Below are 19,234 nucleotides of genomic sequence, written 5' to 3'. Positions count from 1 at the left end.
TACATTAGTAAGTGCCTTGTATTAACTTTCTCTACTTGATAAATGCCATGTGCTGAAGTGAGAGGACCCCTTTAATGGGGCTGAGCTGCGTCTAGGCTATATGACTGATAAACGTGTCGTCACTGGAGTAAACTGTGAGATGGCCGCGGTAATACTGTGAGCGTGCATAACCGAAGTGTAACGTCATAGATGTGAGACGAAGCAAGTCTCGCGTTATTTGGAGCAAGATATTCCAAGCTTCAGCGGAGCCCATACATTTTAGCGCACTACGGACGAGATATTGTAAACAAAGTTTTCAAACGAATTGGGTTCAGACAGAGCAATCCGAACTCAATTCGCTCAATACCTCATCAGCTGAGGATTGAGACATTGCACCTACCACTGGATGTACTGTAAGGCTGGTTTCACACTAGCATTCAGAGATCCGGCAGGACACTATAATGGAGTCTGGCGGAGATCCGGATGCAACCCGGCAAATATGCAGAGAATCGGCCGGAATAAAACCGTCGCGCTGCATTCAGGCAAAATCTGGCATTGCCAGATCCAGAGATTTCCTGAACGCTAGTGTGAAACTAGCCAAAGAAAAACATCTGATGTTCTTCTACGTCTGCCTGATACCTTCACATCACCTTGTCACTGCACTGAAACCCCAGCGAGCGACATCCTGAAGGAGAACACCGTGACTAAACATCTCATCAGGGCCACTACCACTCCCATCCTCTGCACCGGCTCCTCAGGCTGCAAATCTATTTGGATCTGACACCCTGAAGCCCTCCTATCCATCAGCAGAAATCACTGGAGGCCAACAAATAATGAGCAAACGTGTCCCAGGCATGGACCTATCTGCTCACGGATAGGCATGTGTCAGACGTATGGCTGAAATGTGATGTGAACAGGTCTTTATGTTATGTAAGAAGAATGCAGAGAGCCCGGGGAGGAATCTGAACTTCGAAAGAGGAATTCCAGCTGAGAATGTGCTACGGGCAAAAATGGGTGATGGACAGGTGCGTGTGAACGTAAGGTGAACCCAGGAGCAGGTCCATGAAAGAAGTTCACATGGGCGATGCCACCGTCCGTTCGTTCACCTGTAACAGGCGTTGATATCCAGTGGTGTTATCTTTATTGGGTGCGCAGATCAAGGGCAATCCTCTTCTCTCCTATAAATTGCAGGATTACATTAAGATTACAAATCTCAGCAACCCTGGCGGAAAAAGGGGATGGGCATACGCAAATTTCCATAAAAAAGGGGTCCACTTTGTAAATGTTCCTGTATGGGACATGGGGTGAGATTTATTTGGGGGCTGCTGTCTTCAATACTACATAATCTGATAGCACTAGACCCAGGGGTGCACCTAGCCTTTCTACTGCATGAGGCGAAAACTGAAATGCCGATTTGCTAACCTAACCCCTTTCCTTCAGCCCAGTGGCGTACCTACCATATAGGCAGACCACGCAGCTGCTATGGGGCCCATGGGAAAGAGGGGCCCGAAGTGGAGGAGAGGCCCCGCCCCCTAATTGCTCCTGTTTATCTTTCTAAAGCTAAAGGACCTTTGATGATGTCATCAGAGGTCCTGTAAGGGAACTGCACAGTGTAAAGTGTAGTTCCAAGGTTAGAACAGTGCATCTGCCAGGACCTGTGATGACATCATCTTCAACATCACAGGTCCTGCAGAATCTAGCAAAGGAACTGCACCAAAAATGGTGTAGTTCCTAGGTTTCAAAGGTATATCTGCCAGGACCTGTGATGACATCATCACAGGTCCTTCAACCCCTAACAGCAAGTATTAGAAGTTCACAAGCAGCTCTGCATTGATCCATACAGACTGGAATGGAGAGGTAAGAGGAGGTCCTCCACTTTTCATCATTTACCCCCTCCCCCATATGCCCTGTTTTTACTCATTGCTCACTCATGTATAATACTTCAGACAGTTACAGTGACCACTACCTCATGTACCTCACACATACAGTGAACATAATGTATAACTGACCACATATTTCTGTAAACACTGCATCTACAGTATTATACCTTCTATGTCTCACATCAATACACTGCTCTGTGTGTGTATATATATATACATACACACACACACACACACACATACACAGCATATATTACACAGTATTATAGATGCAATATGTACAGATATATAGTATATACCGCAGTGCACTGATATGTGAGGTACAAGGTATAAAAGATGCTGTGTATACAGATATATAGTATATACAGCAGTGTACTAATGTGTGAGGTACGAGGTATAATAGATGCAGTGTGTACAGATATATAGTATATACAGCGGTGTACTGATATGTGAGGTACGAGGTGTCAATACACTGCTGTATATACTATATACCTGTACACACTGCATCTATTATACCTCGTACCTCACATAACAGTACACTGCTGTATATACTATATACCTGTACACACTGCATCTATTATTCCTCTTTTGTGTGCCAGGGCTGTTTTGTTATCCCACTCCGGCCCTGATGGCATAAATTATAAAACGCAGCAGCAAGAATAGTTCATGGAACAAAAGGAGGGGCTATAAAAGGGGAATGGGGGCCCAATTTAGATTCCTGCTATGGGGCCCAGTGATTTTTATGTACGCCCCTGCTTCAGCCCATGGCCGTTCGGCTGCCCACCTCTCTTGCCCCTACCTGGTGCTGCTTGCCCCTACCTGGTGCCCCTACCTGGCGATCGCCTCACCTGGCCTCATTGGTGGTGCGCCCCTGACTAGACCGCTTGATATGGTTTTTAATGTCAAATATGTATTAAAATAAATTCTGTTACACACACAAAAAAACTATTTTCTTCCATAATTTAGGGTGTTGATAGACACTTGATAACTGCGGCAACATTGGCAACGCAGGACACGGGCGAAGAGGCAAACAGTGATACAACCGGTGTCAAAAGAGGCAGCGGACAAAACACCTTTGCCATGCCCCCTTGTGCCAGCTACTTGCAATGCCATAGTCACAATCTAAAATTTCACAACACAATAAAAAAGTAAAAAAAGATTTTTTAAAAAGTAACAAACTACATATAGCTCGCAATCTGCAGATACGGTGAAGTGCACCAAAACCGCACAAAAAAATGCATATAAATCCGCACTATTTATTGTGGTTTTGGTGTTATTTTTTGTGTTTTTTAATGCAGATTTTAGGGCAGATTATTTGTTTAACAACCTCATGGAAGTCTATGGGAAAATCCACTCTTCATAATGTGTGGAATCACACAAACAATTGACATGCTGCGGATTTTTAAATCCACGTGGCAGGTTAATGTCTACACAGAGGAAAAAAGCAAAGTGGACATGAGATTTGTCAAATCTCTCTCACTTTGCTGGTACTGGGTCACACCGCGTTTTTTCCTCACAAAAATCAATGCGGAAAAATTGCACGTAATCTGCACCGTGTCCAGGTAGCCTTAGGGTGTATGCAGAAAATCTGCATGAAATCCCGACCAAAACGCAGAAAAATCTGCACCATATATCAATGTCTTGGTGTGGTTTTTTTTGGGGTGTTTTTATGTAGTTTTTGATGTGAATGTTAACAACCCCATTGAAGTCCATGGGGAAAACCTCTCTACAGATTTTAAAATCTGCACAACAGGTCAATTTCTGCACCTAAAAAAAAAGGCGAAGTGCACATGAGATTTGTCTAATCGCATACACTTTGCTGGTACAGTACTACGCTGCATAAAAATCCGAATGGAAAAAATGCACGTAATCCGCCAAACCCTTACCAACCAATTAGATGTAGTCATTGGTTTCTAGACCATTAAACATGTGCCCTCCTCTGCAAAATTGAAGACATTTTACAAATAATCTAGATTAAAAATCTCCTACAGTTTGGGTATACAGCCCCTATGCAGAACCATGTATCTCTGTAGACGACAAACACGGCATGATATAACTGCAGAACCAGACTGAAGGTACAGGACCGCAATGCAACAGAGTGTGTTACAGTAAAAAGCGTATTACATCCTAAAAAATAGTCATACATTAGTTAAGCCACCAAAATATGCACCTGATATTCTGGTTATACCCCGCATGCAAAAACCAGCAGACATCGACAAGGTACCGATTTTTTGCGGATCCGTCATGGATCTGCAAAAACGCTTCTGTTACAATAACACAACCGCATGAATCCGTCATGAACGGATCCAGTTGTATTATGTCTTCTATAGCCATGACGGATCCGTCTTGAACACCATTGAAAGTCAATAGGGGATTGTGTCAGAGAAAACGGATCCGTCCCTATTGACTTACATTGTGTGTCAGGACGGATCCGTTTGGTTCCGCATCCCAGGACGGACAGAAAAACGCTGCAGGCAGTGTTTTGGTGTCGGCCTCCAGAGCAGAATGGAGACTGAGCGGAGGCAAACTGATGCATTCTGAGCGGATCCTTTTCCATTCCGAATGCATTAGTGCAAAACTGATCCGTTTTGGACCGCTGGTGAGAGCCCATGACGGATCTCACAAACGCTAGTGTGAATGTAGCCTTATTGTCATTTCAGTCATACCTAGTATACATTTCATTTCATGCAACGACAAATACACATAAAAAACAAAAACACATTTACTTGTCATACAATACAGGGAGCACATAATACACAATGTAGAGAACACGCTCTGCCGACTGCTATACAGCGCAAACATAATCTAATCGTCAGTATACAATGCACAGCATGTGCTAGTGACTAGTATACAATATAGAGCAGGTTCTATAGACCAGTATACAATACAGAGAGCACATAATACACAATGCAGAGAACATGCTCTACCGGCCACTATATAATGCACATAGCCTTTGCCATTTTTGTGGTCCGCAAAACTTGGATAACGGCAGTATGCATTCTGAATTTTGCAGAACGGACGGGCCAGCCTCTAATAGAACAGTCCTATCCCTGTCCGTTATGCGGACAATAATAGGACATGTTTATGTTTTGGTGGAACGGCCATGCGGACATAAAGACACGGAATGCACACCAAGTCTTTTTCCTTATTATTATTTTTTTGCAGCCCCATTACATCGAAAGATTCTGCATACGGGCTGCAAAAAAATGGACATGGACACGTGTGCATGTGCCCTAAGTCAGTATATAATACAGTTCTGCTAGTATACAATGCAGAGCATGTGCTAGTGACTAGTATACAATGCAGAGCATGTGCCAGTGACTAGTATACAATGCAGAGCATGTGCCAGTGACTAGTATACAATTCAGAGCATGTGCCAGTGACTAGTATACAATTCAGAGCATGTGCCAGTGACTAGTATACAATGCAGAGCATGTGCCAGTGACTAGTATACAATTCAGAGCATGTGCCAGTGACTAGTATACAATGCAGAGCATGTGCCAGTAACTAGTATACAATTCAGAGCATGTGCCAGTGACTAGTATACAATCCAGAGCATGTGCCAGTGACTAGTATACAATTCAGAGCATGTGCCAGTGACTAGTATACAATGCAGAGCATGTGCCAGTAACTAGTATACAATTCAGAGCATGTGCCAGTGACTAGTATACAATTCAGAGCATGTGCCAGTGACTAGTATACAATGCAGAGCATGTGCCAGTGACTAGTATACAATGCAGAGCATGTGCTAGTGACTAGTATACAATTCAGAGCATGTGCCAGTGACTAGTATACAATGCAGAGCATGTGCCAGTGACTAGTATACATGTGCCAGTGACTAGTATACAATGCAGAGCATGTGCCAGTGACTAGTATACAATGCAGAGCATGTGCCAGTGACTAGTATACAATGCAGAGCATGTGCCAGTGACTAGTATACAATGCAGAGCATGTGCCAGTGACTAGTATACAATGCAGAGCATGTGCCAGTGACTAGTATACAATGCAGAGCATGTGCCAGTGACTAGTATACAATGCAGAGCATGTGCCAGTGACTAGTATACAATGCAGAGCATGTGCTAGTGACTAGTATACAATGCAGAGCATGTGCTAGTGACTAGTATACAATGCAGAGCATGTGCCAGTGACTAGTATACAATGCAGAGCATGTGCTAGTGACTAGTATACAATGCAGAGCATGTGCCAGTGACTAGTATACAATGCAGAGAGCATGTGCCAGTGACTAGTATACAATGCAGAGCATGTGCCAGTGACTAGTATACAATGCAGAGCATGTGCCAGTGACTAGTATACAATTCAGAGCATGTGCCAGTGACTAGTATACAATTCAGAGCATGTGCCAGTGACTAGTATACAATGCAGAGCATGTGCCAGTGACTAGTATACAATTCAGAGCATGTGCTAGTGACTAGTATACAATGCAGAGCATGTGCCAGTGACTAGTATACAATGCAGAGCATGTGCCAGTGACTAGTATACAATGCAGAGCATGTGCCAGTGACTAGTATATAATGCAGAGCATGTGCCAGTGACTAGTATACAATGCAGAGCATGTGCCAGTGACTAGTATACAATTCAGAGCATGTGCCAGTGACTAGTATACAATTCAGAGCATGTGCCAGTGACTAGTATACAATTCAGAGCATGTGCCAGTGACTAGTATACAATGCAGAGCATGTGCCAGTGACTAGTATACAATGCAGAGCATGTGCCAGTGACTAGTATACAATGCAGAGCATGTGCCAGTGACTAGTATACAATGCAGAGCATGTGCCAGTGACTAGTATACAATGCAGAGCATGTGCCAGTGACTAGTATACAATTCAGAGCATGTGCCAGTGACTAGTATACAATGCAGAGCATGTGCCAGTGACTAGTATACAATGCAGAGCATGTGCCAGTGACTAGTATACAATGCAGAGCATGTGCTAGTGACTAGTATACAATGCAGAGCATGTGCCAGTGACTAGTATACAATTCAGCTCTCCTGAGTAATCCCAGCCCAATGTCACGCCCTTAACCATGTTCTATAGCTCCGCCATCCTGTGATGTCACTGTGTTTAACACTGAAATCTTTTTCATGTCTGACATGCTCTGTTGTATGGCGCATGCGCAGAGCAAGCGCACAAAGCTTCACTGCCAAGCACAGGGACAATGCAGAACAGTGAACCTGTCAGTCAAGGCCATGTGGGAAGGGGGGTGTTAGGGGTGATGGGCTGTTTACTCAAAAGAGTAGAAGCACCTGCCCAGCTTGGGGCTGCAAGCTCATTTGCCTAATCAATCAAAGTTGTTCCTGCAATGATGAGTCAATCAGAGGCTACAAAGCAACGTTTGTATGAGTTTAAAGGGGTTGTCCCATCTCAGACATGAACGGCATGTCTCTAGGATAAGGATATGCCATCAATGTCAGATAGATGCAAGTCCCACATCAGGGGCCCGCTAATATCTCTAGGTGGCTCTGAAGTGAAGAAAGAGTCTCTGTGCATACGCAGTCGCCCTCTGTTCACCACTATGGGAGTCCAGAAAACAACCAAGCTTTGGCTTGGCTACTTCCGGCAGTCGGTGGCGGTGAATGGAGAGGTGGCCCCACTTGCGCAGTGTGTTCTCCATTTACCGCTATGAGACTTCCCTTGGCTATTTTCCAGAAGTCCAATAGCTGTGAATGGAGAGAAAGCCGCCGTCCTTCGCTTCGGGACCTGCACTGATCTTACATGGATGTCAAGTCCTAGTGATATGCCATCAATGTCCCAGAAGGGAACGCTTCTTTAAGTCCCCTATCTAGCAATGGAATTGGTTTAGCGGCCATGAAATCCTTCACTGACGTAAGTTGTAGCACCAGGGCCCATTGCAAAACATGTACGAGGGCCCCTACCTACCATGTGCCATTGTGTCTGCTTATGCTGCAGACGGACCCTGCGTAAATGAGGACCCAGGTGCAACTGCTTCCTCTGCACCCCCATAGCTACGCTCCTATATCCGACTGATAGGGTTCCCGCTACATAATCCGGCGTCCAACCATAACCAGATGCTGAATCCATCACACCCGAATGACAGATTCTCTTCTCCACCTTCTAACTGAACAGTGCAAATCCATGATGCAGAGCAGAGCTGCTATCCTGACGGGGGGCTCCCCGCTGACGCCATGATGCTCCGCTGAACCCCCACACTGGCAGCACAATGCAGAATCCATGAGATACAGAGTGCGGACTGCCTGGCAGGCTATGACATGATATAAAAAGACAGTGTGACTGCATACAATGTGCCGTTTCACAATGCGGAGGCAAGCAGATGCTCGGCATACCATTCCTTTCATTATTGACCAGCGCCGCAGATTAAAACTGCATTGTGCAGGCACAGACACGCCACCGGCTTCGGATCTGCGCTGCACACACTATCCTCGCTGCGCTGAAAACGGACTCTAATTAGCGATGATCTCATGCATAAAACTGCAATTTGTGCACTGCCTTAGGCGACTTCCACACTAGTGTTTTTACCGGATCCGGCAGGGTTCAGCAAAAACGCTTCTATTACTGATAATACAACCATCCGTTATGAACGGATCCGGTTGTGTTATCTTTAACATGGCCAAGACGGATCCGTCATTAACTCCATTGAAAGTCAATGGGGAACGGATCTGTTTGCTATTGTGGCAGAGAAAACGGATCTGTCCCCATTGACTTGCATTGTGGATCATGACGGATCTGTCTTGCTCCGTATCCCAGGACGGAAAGCAAACCGCAGCATTCTGCTCTCCGGTATGGGAACGGAACGGAATGCATTTTGGAGCCCTCCGTTCTGTTCAGTTACGTTTTGTCCCCATTGACAATGAATGCGTTTTTTTCCTATGACGGATCTCAATACCGGAATATATTAACGCTAGTGTGAAAGTAGCCTAACACGGTGTCCTGATGCAAATGAATGAGCGAACCCTGCAATAATAGCCAGAGGTAGCAGGGCTGAGTTTGTCATTTCACTTTCTTTCTTGGAAACATTAGAGTAAGTTTACCTGCAGACCTACAGTATGTAACACATCGGACAGAGGGGTCAGCCAACAGACAAATTCAGCTCTACTATACTACATTAGCTTAGGTCTGTTACATCTGGTTATAATATTCTAATGAAGACTTTCATTAAAGGGCATCTGTCAGCAGTTTTGTACCTATGACACTGACCTGTTACATCTGCACTTGGCAGCTGAAGACATCTGTGTTGGTCCCATGTTCATATGTGCCCTCATTGCTGAGAAAAATAAAGTTTTAATATATGCAAATGAGCCTCTAGGAGCAACGGGGGCGTTACCATTACACCCAGAGGCTCTACTCTCTCTGTAACTGCTGCACCCTCTGCACTTTGATTGACAGGGCCAGGCAGGGTAAACGTCATCAGGCCCGGCCCTGTCAATCAAAGTGCAGAGGGTGCGGCAGTTACAGAGAGAGCTGAGCCTCCAGGTGTAACGGCAACGCCCCAATTGCTCCTAAAGGCTCATTTGCATATAATAAAACATCCTATTTCTCAGCAATGCGGACACATATGAACATGGGTCCAACACAGATGCCTTCAGCTGCCAAGCGCACATGTAACAGGTCAGCCAGTGTCATAGGTACAAAACTGCTGACAGATGCCCTTTAAGAACTGCAATGTCTCATGAAACTAAGGCTACATGCACACGACCGTATGTGTTTTGTGGTCCGCAAATTGCGGATCCGCAAAAAAAAAAAAAAATGATAATCCCTATGCCAACCTTTTTTTTTTTTTGCGGATCCATTGTAACAATGCCTAAAACGGACAAGAATAGGACATGTTCTATTTTTTTTTGCGGGGCTACAGAACGGACATACTGATGCGAACACCACACGGTGTTCTGTCTGCATTGTTTGCGGACCCATTGAAATGAATGGGTCCGCATCCTATCCGCGAAAAAAAACGGAACGGACACGGAAACAAACAACGTTCGTGTGCATGTAGCCGAATTCAATATCACGACATGACAGTAAAGGCCTCGACAGACTGCATTCACAAGACAACCACTGGGTGGCCACATAGAGGCACATATGGGATAGACATCTCGTGACATAGTATCTAGGGATGAGCGAATCGACTTAGGATGAAACATCCGAAGTCGATTCGCATAAAACTTCGTTCCGATACTGTATATCTGGAGCAGGAGCTCCGTACAGTATTAGACTGTATTGGCTCCGATGAGCTGAAGTTATTGCTTCGCGAAGTCTCGCGAGACTTCGGGTAATAACTTCATAAATTAATTTCTATTGTAAAAAAACATTTCCCGAACCCGGGTTCGGTTCCAAGCTCCGTGCAGTATTCAAACAAAAGTATTAGTCGAATCGACTTCACCCGAAGTCGATTCTCTCATCCCTAATAGTATCATAAAATCATATATTTTTTTTAATTTAAATAGCTGGTCATCTGGTGACATACATCTTGGGATATGTTCAGTCCAGAGGAAAGTTTTGGAAGGAGTTAACATCCCCCCCCCCCTCCTGGAATGTGAAGCAGGAGCTCATGCTATGTGACATCTTACCCCTGTATGATGCCCTAATATGAAGGGTTCTATCCTGCTGAAAGTCTCCCTTTAAAGGGGTTATCCCATGATTAATGTAAAAATAAGAAAATCAGACATCATACAGGACATGACAACACCTTTCTAACAAAGCTAGAACCAGCCCTGCACCTCCCATGGATCCAGAGATCTCCACATTCATTGCTACAAGATTTATTTCAAATTGCCAGCTTAGGGGGAGGGGGGTGCTTGTTATCAAGGGGCGTGTCCTTTCTGCTGCAGCTGGTGGCAGTTGAAGGATGGAACTGAGCGTGTGCGTCCATTTCTGAGATGGACAGAGAAATTAGAAAAAGAGCAAACAGCAGGTGGCGCTATACAGATACATTTTATTGAATAGCTCACTGGCTGTACTAAATTTTTAATTACATGCAATTACAAAAGTATTCAGATCCAGGGGCTGGTTTGAAAACTTTTAGAATATTTTTGGTGGGAAAACTCCTTTGAGGGTCTATTACACCGTACATATTAATGATCGGAGAAATAAAATAGCACAGAAATCAGCAAGAAGTAAAGCAATGCTTTTAGTAATTTTTACGACTTTAATGCAGATGCAGAAAACCTATTAAAGTTCATAAATAATTGAGCAGAAAATCATAAAGTTCTACGAATGGAGAATGCCCCCCCCCTCCCCCGCACAGGTGATAATTGTCCTGATGTTCACGTAAGAATCTCGTGCTCGGCAGAAAAGGAAATTGTCTGGGAATTGATGAAATTCCTCAGTGACTTCTGGGCAGAGGGAAAATGTCTTCATATCACAGTGAATTTAAGACCCTGCGGTATTTTTTGCAAAGTAGCCGAAATGATTGCAAGAGGGACAATAACGAAGGTTCATAGGAAAATCACGTTTTCTTCCAAGCCATTGCGAACATACTTAAAGGGGTTGTACATGGTTAGAAAAACATGACTACTTTAATTCAAAAAGAGCGCCACACCTGCCTACAGGTTGTGTGGGGTACTGCAGCTCGGCTCTATCCACTTCAGTGGAGACTCTACCCATGGACGGGCGTGGTGCTGCCACTGACAAAAAGCAGCCAAGTTCTTCTCTTCCTGTTCAGCCCCTTTAAGATGGGGGTTTACCAATAAGAAACTCAGAACGTGTTTGGTCATAACTTAAAGGGATATGACGCAGAATTTATATTCACTGAGTAGTCCTGAATGATTTTCCTGGCCACGAATCCAACCTCCTGTACACATGCACACTCAGCTCAGCCAAGCGTGCATGTGTTCTCAGTACGGACTTGGGAGTAAACCACCGCCAGAGGTGTCTGTACCTCCCTTAGGCCCCTTGCAGACGGGCGAGTATTCCGCACGGATGCGATGCGTGAGGTGAACGCATTGCACCCGCACCGAATACCGACCCATTCTTTTCTATGGGGCTGTTCACATGAGCGGTGATTTTTACGCATCACTTGTGCGTTGCGTGAAAATCGCAGCATGCTCTATATTCTGCGTTTTTCACGCAACGCAGGCCCCATAGAAGTGAATGGGGTTGCGTGAAAATTGCAAGCATCCGCAAGCAAGTGCGGATGCGGTGCGATTTTCACGCACGGTTCCTAGGAGACGATCGGGATGGAGACCCGATCATTATTATTTTCCCTTATAACATGGTTATAAAGGGAAAATAATAGCATTCTGAATACAGAATGCATAGTAAAATAGCGCTAGAGGGGTTAAAAATAAATAAATAAAAAATTTAACTCACCTTAGTCCACTTGATCGCGCAGCCCGGCATCTCTTCTGTCTCCTTTGCTGAACAGGACCTGTGGTGACGTCACTCCGTTCATCACATGATCTTTTACCATGGTGATGGATCATGTGACGACCGGAGTGACATCACCACAGGTCCTGTTCAGCAAAGGAGACAGAAGAGATGCCGGGCTGCGCGATCAAGTGGACTAAGGTGAGTTAAATTATTAATATTATTTATTTTTAACCCCTCCAGCCCTATTGTACTATGCATTCTGTATTCAGAATGCTATTATTTTCCCTTATAACCATGTTATAAGGGAAAATAATACAATCTACACAACACCGATCCCAAGCCCGAAATTCAAAGTGTAGTGGCCATACTGGGTTACTGCATCTCAGCTACCAATGAAGTGAAAGGAGCTGAGATGCAGTAACCCAGCACGGCCACTACACTTAGAATGGAGCTGTGCTTCCTGTTCCATTTAAAGGGCTGGTTCCAGAGAGAGAGAGGCTGCAGGGAACAGCTGATTAGCAGCATCAGACCGTCACTGATCGGATATTAATGAACTATCCTGAGGATGGGTCATCGATATAAGGAGCCTGGAAAGCACCTTTAAGGGGCCATTATCACTTTTCAAGGGGGCAGTCAGGGTATTATCTCTTTTAAAGGGAGGCAATCATGGGGCATTATTACTTTTTAGGGGGGCACTCAAGGAACTATTACCTTGAAAGGCAAATTATTACAGTCTATGGGACAAAAGGGAACGCTATTACTTTCTGGGGGTACACCAGAGCCAGTGTCACTTTCTAGGGGGTATCAGCAAAATGGGAGGATGTGGGTTGAAAGAAAAAGTAGGGAGAAAGTCGGGAGACAAAAATTTCTCTGTTGCAAACTCAAGTCATGGATGGAAGAAGTTGTCAGGGTGGTCAGGGCCAGATGGAAAAGACAGAAAATAAATCCAATGAAAGAACATGTAAGTCTTTGGATTTTTACTGTACTGCACTCACTAATGAGGCCTGCAGAGCACCTGTGAATCAGGAATATCTACCACCGTATGGTCACTGTGCCAGCAATGTCTGGTTGTACGTTATAAGACATCAGCTATGGTGTCATGTTTGGCCAGATTTCCGCTCCTTGGTTGTGAAACTACAAGAGTTAGGTATTGAGAAACTCCATTCAACACACACGACATACTCATGATGACATGGAAGGGTTAGTTGCATCATACAAATGTCTCACGTATTGATTTTACTATAGATGTTGCTTTGTAGATGAGAAATAATAGGTTAATAATTTATTTTAATATTGTAGCTATTTGTTTTATTTTTTTAAACTTCTCTGGGGACGGCCATATTGAAGGCATACCCCCTTACTGTATTGCCTAGACAGAGCAGCAGGGTGTGGGTGCTTTATGGCAGTGAAGGGAGAAAGGTGATCGATTAATACATAATGGCACATAATAGTACATAATGGAGTACAGCCGTGATGGAGGAGCCTAACCCGTGTGCACGTGTACGGTGTTACTATGCTGTCTTATCGAGGCCTTGATCAGAACAACAGACGTTTGGTTAAATTCCTCATCCTCTGCTGACTCTGTCCCAGTCTGCACGGCAAAGCAGAGAAATGAGCTGCAGGAAGCAGTGACAACCTACTGTGAGGGCTCAAGTGGCCAGTATGAAAACTGCAATATTTCTGGCTCTGTTTTATATGGAAAGCCACGTAAAAATATGAAAAAAAAAAAAATGTAATATTTATAATAAAACAGTGTAATATTCTCATGATACATTCTTTTTAAAATGTTCACCGAGAGATTAGTCACCACAAGAGCGTGAGCCTGGAACATTCTGTCAGTGTGAGAAAGTAGATGTCAAGGAGAGAACAGCCACCGACTGCTACAGTGTAGAAACTATTCTGCAACAAGGTGAACGGGGATCGGGGGGATCACAAAGTGCAGGTAAGCAACACAGTGTTAAAGCGAAGCCCCGGAGTAACTTTGCCTCCTACTACATGTGAGTAATCTGGCTGGCAGAACATGCTACAAGAATGCTACAACGGCTGGGAATCAACAAGCTGCGGCCTGCCTCACACTACATCAACTCTGCTCCATCCATGGAAAACATTCATCTAAAAATGCCAAGACTAAAATAAGAACAGTCAAAGAAAGAGAAATTCTCTGAGAAGGTCATGGTCATATTTTCTACATGGAATAGACGGCCTCTGATCCCATTCTCAAAAAGCAGCCTAAATAGCAATTCTCTAACATACGGGAACCTAGGCAACAAGCAAAGAAGGTTTCCTCGTAATTTCAGCACACCGCCATACAGTGCTAAGATAATACCGCCATATACAGCCCACAGACTACCCTCATATAGTGCCCATATGCCATATCCCAATGACACCACTTTAAAAAGTTCACATGATACCGCCATATAGAATTCCCACATAATACTACAACTCAGTTCCCAAATAATGCCGCCATATGCCGCTAAATAATAATTGGAGTTTTTTTTTAGTTTCTTTTTGAGGTTCTCATCCTTTTAAGCCTCCTAAGATATGGGGTCCTGGGGCACTGCTTAGTTGGCAATCCCCTAAAAGTGGTTAGAATATTAGCCGTATGACACTGACAAACTGAAATGGGTGCTCCTGCTTACTCTGCCCGCCGGCCCGGACCTGCCTTACCACTATCTGCTTCCCGGGGAATCTGGACACTGGGTCTGCTCTGTCCCTCCATGAAGTCTGCGGGCGCGAGCTTCCACCGGCTCTTAATGGACCAGCGTGCACTCACCCTAATCTTCACCTGCCAGTGGCTGGCAACCCTGGGGTATATTAAGTGGGATGGTGCCTGAGCAATAGATTCCTATTGTACTAGTATTCTGCTAGGATGTCTGTTCGTGGGCAAGCTTTCTGCCCATTTACTATCATCTGGACCTGCCTTGTGCCTGACCTCCGTATTGACCCTTTGCTGCCCGTCTTGACCTTGGACCAGTTCCTGTATTGCATGTACTCTGCCTGCCCTGACCTTGGCCTGACCCTGACTATGATTTTGCCTGACCCCTCGATGCCCTGCACCTGTCTTTCTGACTAGTGGTTCCCCTGCACCGAAGTCCAGATCACTTTATAGGGGTCAAAGGGTGAAAACCAGGGGACAGCCAGGATAATGCCCTTAGGACGGAGTAGCCCAACATCAGATCCGTTTTTTGACACGGTGGTCCCACACCCACTGCCGTAACTTTACAAATTCTACGTACTTCTCAACATTTATATTCCAAATCCGTGTTTAGCTCGGGAACACCCCAAAACATCCTAGAAATGGTCACATGCACCACATAAAGTCCTTCAGATTCCTTAAGGCCTCATGCACACGACCGTTGTTTTGGTCCGCATCCGGACCCATCGGATGCGGACCCGTTCACTTCAATGGGGCCGCAAAAGATGCGGACAGCACTCCGTGTGCTGTCCGCATCCGTTGCTCCGTTCCGTGGCCCCGCAAAAAAAAAATATAACCTGTCCTATTCTTGCCCGTTTTAGGCAGTTATATCAATGGCTGTCCATGCCATTCCGCAAATGGCGGAACGCACACAGACGCCATCCGTGTTTTGCGGATCCACAATTTGCGGACCGCCACACACACAACAGTCGTGTGCATGAGGCCTAAGCAACAGATTTTACTAGTGGAGGTATGAAAATGTCTTGGCTGGACCAAGTTCGTTCTTGACATGGGTGGGGGTCCCGCCTCCATATAATTTGTGATAGGAATGAAACGCACCCCCCCAGAATAAGACGATGCTGACAAAGGGCTGAGAACACCCCTGAACTCTGCATCAGGCCGACAATCCACTGCCCGCTCTGCACCCCATGTGTACCTCCTGAGCGGCATCTTAATGAGGAGAGGACAGCGGCACCTCAACTCCCTGTCAGCGAAGGGACAGATAAGCGAGCTGTGAGGACCCCAGCAAACAGCTCCTCCAAGCTCAGCTTCCTGGACATAAAGGTGGAGGATACTTTATTAAGTGCAGTCACAGCTGAATTTTTACACTTTGACATAAGATCAGGTAAACCATCATCCAATACAAAGTAGCAGCTGCTGCAGAACATCTTTGAAAGCATGATCCCTAGGCATCTGACCATACAGCAAACTGTCAAAATCCATATTCCCTATTGTTATATACAAGATGGAGCCATACAAGTTCAACCAATGCCCGATAAATGTGCCGCAGCTGCTGCAGAACATCTCCGAGTGGGGAAGTAGCATACAAACTCTCAGTTTTGAAATCTAAAAGTAGTTTCTACGAAGTGGCAAATGTAAGTAGTCACCCAAGACCTACTGCATGTAGCAGCAGCTGCTGCAGAACATCTTAGAATGGAATAAGTGTCCATTACCAGTGTACACAACTTGCCATCACGTAAGCTTGTGCAACTCCGAAAACCGAGATCTACCATTCCTGTGAAGCAGCTGCTGCGGAACATCTTTGAATGGAAGTGTCAATCACCGTCCAGTATGGTTACACTGCCATCGTTTGCAGAAATTAATGTAATTAAATGTCATTATGTAAACTCAGAAAAGTGCATGCTCTCGTCATAAAGCCAGTAACATCTATCAGCTCTGAGACGCAGCTGCTGCGGAACATCTTTGAAGGCGGAAGCGTCTATTACTAACAGCATGGGTAAAGCAATCACAGGCTGCCATCGTGTAAGCACATGTTCCAGTCTTAACGTTCAATCTGATGAATCATTTCTGTAAAACAGCTGCTGCAGAACATCTTTGAAAGGAGAACCAACAGAATTCAGCATGAACGTGGCCCGTGCGGCCAGGAATGGTGACACGGACAGACATACAGTATATCACCTAGTTGCACATAGGCTAGGAAAACGGTCAGTGCTCTGAAGCAGCTGCTGCAGAACATCTTAGAAAGCAGAACACATAGAATTCAGCATGAACGTAGCCTGTGCGGCCAGGAATGGAGACTTATCTACACGCATGACCTAGCTGCACATAGGTTAGCAAAAAAAAAAAAAGATCAGCTGCTGCAGAACATCTTTGAATGCAAAGTTGTCAGGGTAAGTTTACAGTGCCCATACCACCTGTCAGTGCCCACCTCCAGCATGAAACACTCACCCTCCAGAATCACCTCCCTGCCAGCCTTCTTCAGAGCCTGCACAGCCTCATCGTGTGTGGCATCCCTCAGGTCCACCTCATTGACAGATAAGATGGCATCTCCAACATAAAGGGACTGTGTCTGGTCCGCTGCCAGCCCCTTAAAGATCTTACTGATGAGGATGGGCATCTTGTTCTCCTTGCCCCCCTTGATACTGATGCCCAGCCCCCCCAACTCCTGCTTCACCACCTTGACTGCCCTCTTCTTGTTGGCAATGGCCTCTGGCACTTGTTCTGGCAGTTCAGTGAGTGCAGTCCTGACCCCCTTGGGGCTGCCAGGCTCCTGGTCTTGGGGACTTCTGTAGGAACCATTGGTGATGCCATTGGAGCTGATGTCCTCACTGCTGAGCACCAGGGACTCCTCAGATAAGTTCACCCCAACTTTGTGCCAGCGCTCCCTGACCAGGACTTCCAGCCAGCCGCTCCTCTGCACCCTGGTGCCCGCTGCTGCCGCCGCTACAGCCATGCTGGGCGCATTGTCCACCTCCAGGACTTTACTCCCAGTTCACACACTGGGAAATAGTTTTAGTGCCAACTAATGGCTTTCTGTCTCCTGATCCCCAGTGGGGTGGAGCAAAAGAGCTGGGAAACCCGAGGAGAGCTGAGCAAACAAAGCAGAACAAATAATGCACAGACTCATCTGCTCGGTGGTGCAGTGGGCAGGAGAGGTGGGTGCCAAGCCTTGCACAAGGCGGACAGCCCGGGCAGCGCGGGGTTAATGGGGGGACGCGCGTCCTGATGCAACACAGTATCCATTGAAAAAACACAGCTTGGAAAGAGAGGCGGCCGAGAGCGGGGAGCAGCGACACCTAGCGAGCCCTCTGAGTATTGCAGCTATGCTAATTACTGCTAAACTTTTGTTTGTAAATATTTTTCTTGTTACTTGAGACAAATAAGTATCCAGGGAAGTTATACACAAACAGTACAAGAGGCGCACAATGATGAACTGTGAACCTGCTAGCGATCTGTCAAATATATCTATCTACCTATCTCATATCTATCTATGTATCTATCTGTTTATATACAGTCAGGTCCATAAATATTGGGACATTGACACAATTCTAACATTTCTGGCTCTATACACCACCACAATGGATTTGACATGAAACAAACAAGATGTGCTTTAGGCCTCATCCACACGACCGTATTTTGTTTCCGTGTCCAATCTGCTTTTTTTTAGCGGATAGGATGCGGACCCATTCATTTCAATTCATACTGTCCGCATCAGTATGTCCGTTCCGTTGCTCCGCAAATAAAATAGTGCATGTCCTATTTTTTTCTAGTTTGCGGACAAGGATAGGCATCATTACAAAAAAAAAACGGATCCGCAAAAGAAACGGATGCCATACGGAACGCCATCCATTTTTAATGCGGATCCGCAATTTGCGGACGGCAAAACACATACGGTCGTGTGCATGTAGCCTTAACTGCAGACTGTCAGCTTTAGGCTTCTTTCACACGACCATATCCCTTTTTCAGTGTTTTGCAGGCCGTTTTTTTCCGGATCCATTTTTTCTGTTTTTTGTTTCCGTTGCGTTTTTCCGTATGGCATATACAGTATACAGTAATTACATAGAAAAAAATTGGACTGGGCATAAAATTTTCAATAGATGGTTCCGCAAAAACGGAACGGATACGGAAGACATATTGGATGCATTTCCATATGTGTTCCGTTTTTTTTTGCGGACCCATTGACTTGAATGGAGCCACGGAACGTGATTTGCGGGCAATAATAGGACATGTTCTATCTTTCAAAGGAACGGAAAAACGGAAATGGAATGCATACGGAGTACATTGCGTTTTTTTTTTTGCGGAACCATTGAAATGAATGGTTCCGTATACAGACCGTATATGGAACGCAAAAAACGGCCCGTATACGGAATGCAAAAATCGGTTGTGTGAAAGAGGGCATTTACATCCAAATCAGGTGA

The 19,234-nt window shown here is 45.2% G+C and overlaps 1 protein-coding gene across 1 annotated transcript in view; it reads right to left on the bottom strand.

The window, feature by feature from the left end:
* Nucleotides 1-17,976, bottom strand: part of SNTB1 (syntrophin beta 1) — a 192,328-nt gene extending 174,352 nt beyond the window's left edge. Inside the window, exon 1 of the mRNA XM_040431997.1 lies at nucleotides 17,265-17,976. Within this exon, the coding sequence (XP_040287931.1) occupies nucleotides 17,265-17,769 (505 nt within the window). The 5' untranslated portion in view covers nucleotides 17,770-17,976. The remainder of the gene's footprint in view (nucleotides 1-17,264) is intronic.
* Nucleotides 17,977-19,234: the final 1,258 nt, after the last annotated feature.

This window comes from Bufo bufo, chromosome 5, assembly GCF_905171765.1.
Source record: "Bufo bufo chromosome 5, aBufBuf1.1, whole genome shotgun sequence".
Taxonomy (NCBI): Eukaryota; Metazoa; Chordata; class Amphibia; order Anura; family Bufonidae; genus Bufo; species Bufo bufo.
This window is presented reverse-complemented; position numbering and strand designations above follow the sequence as displayed.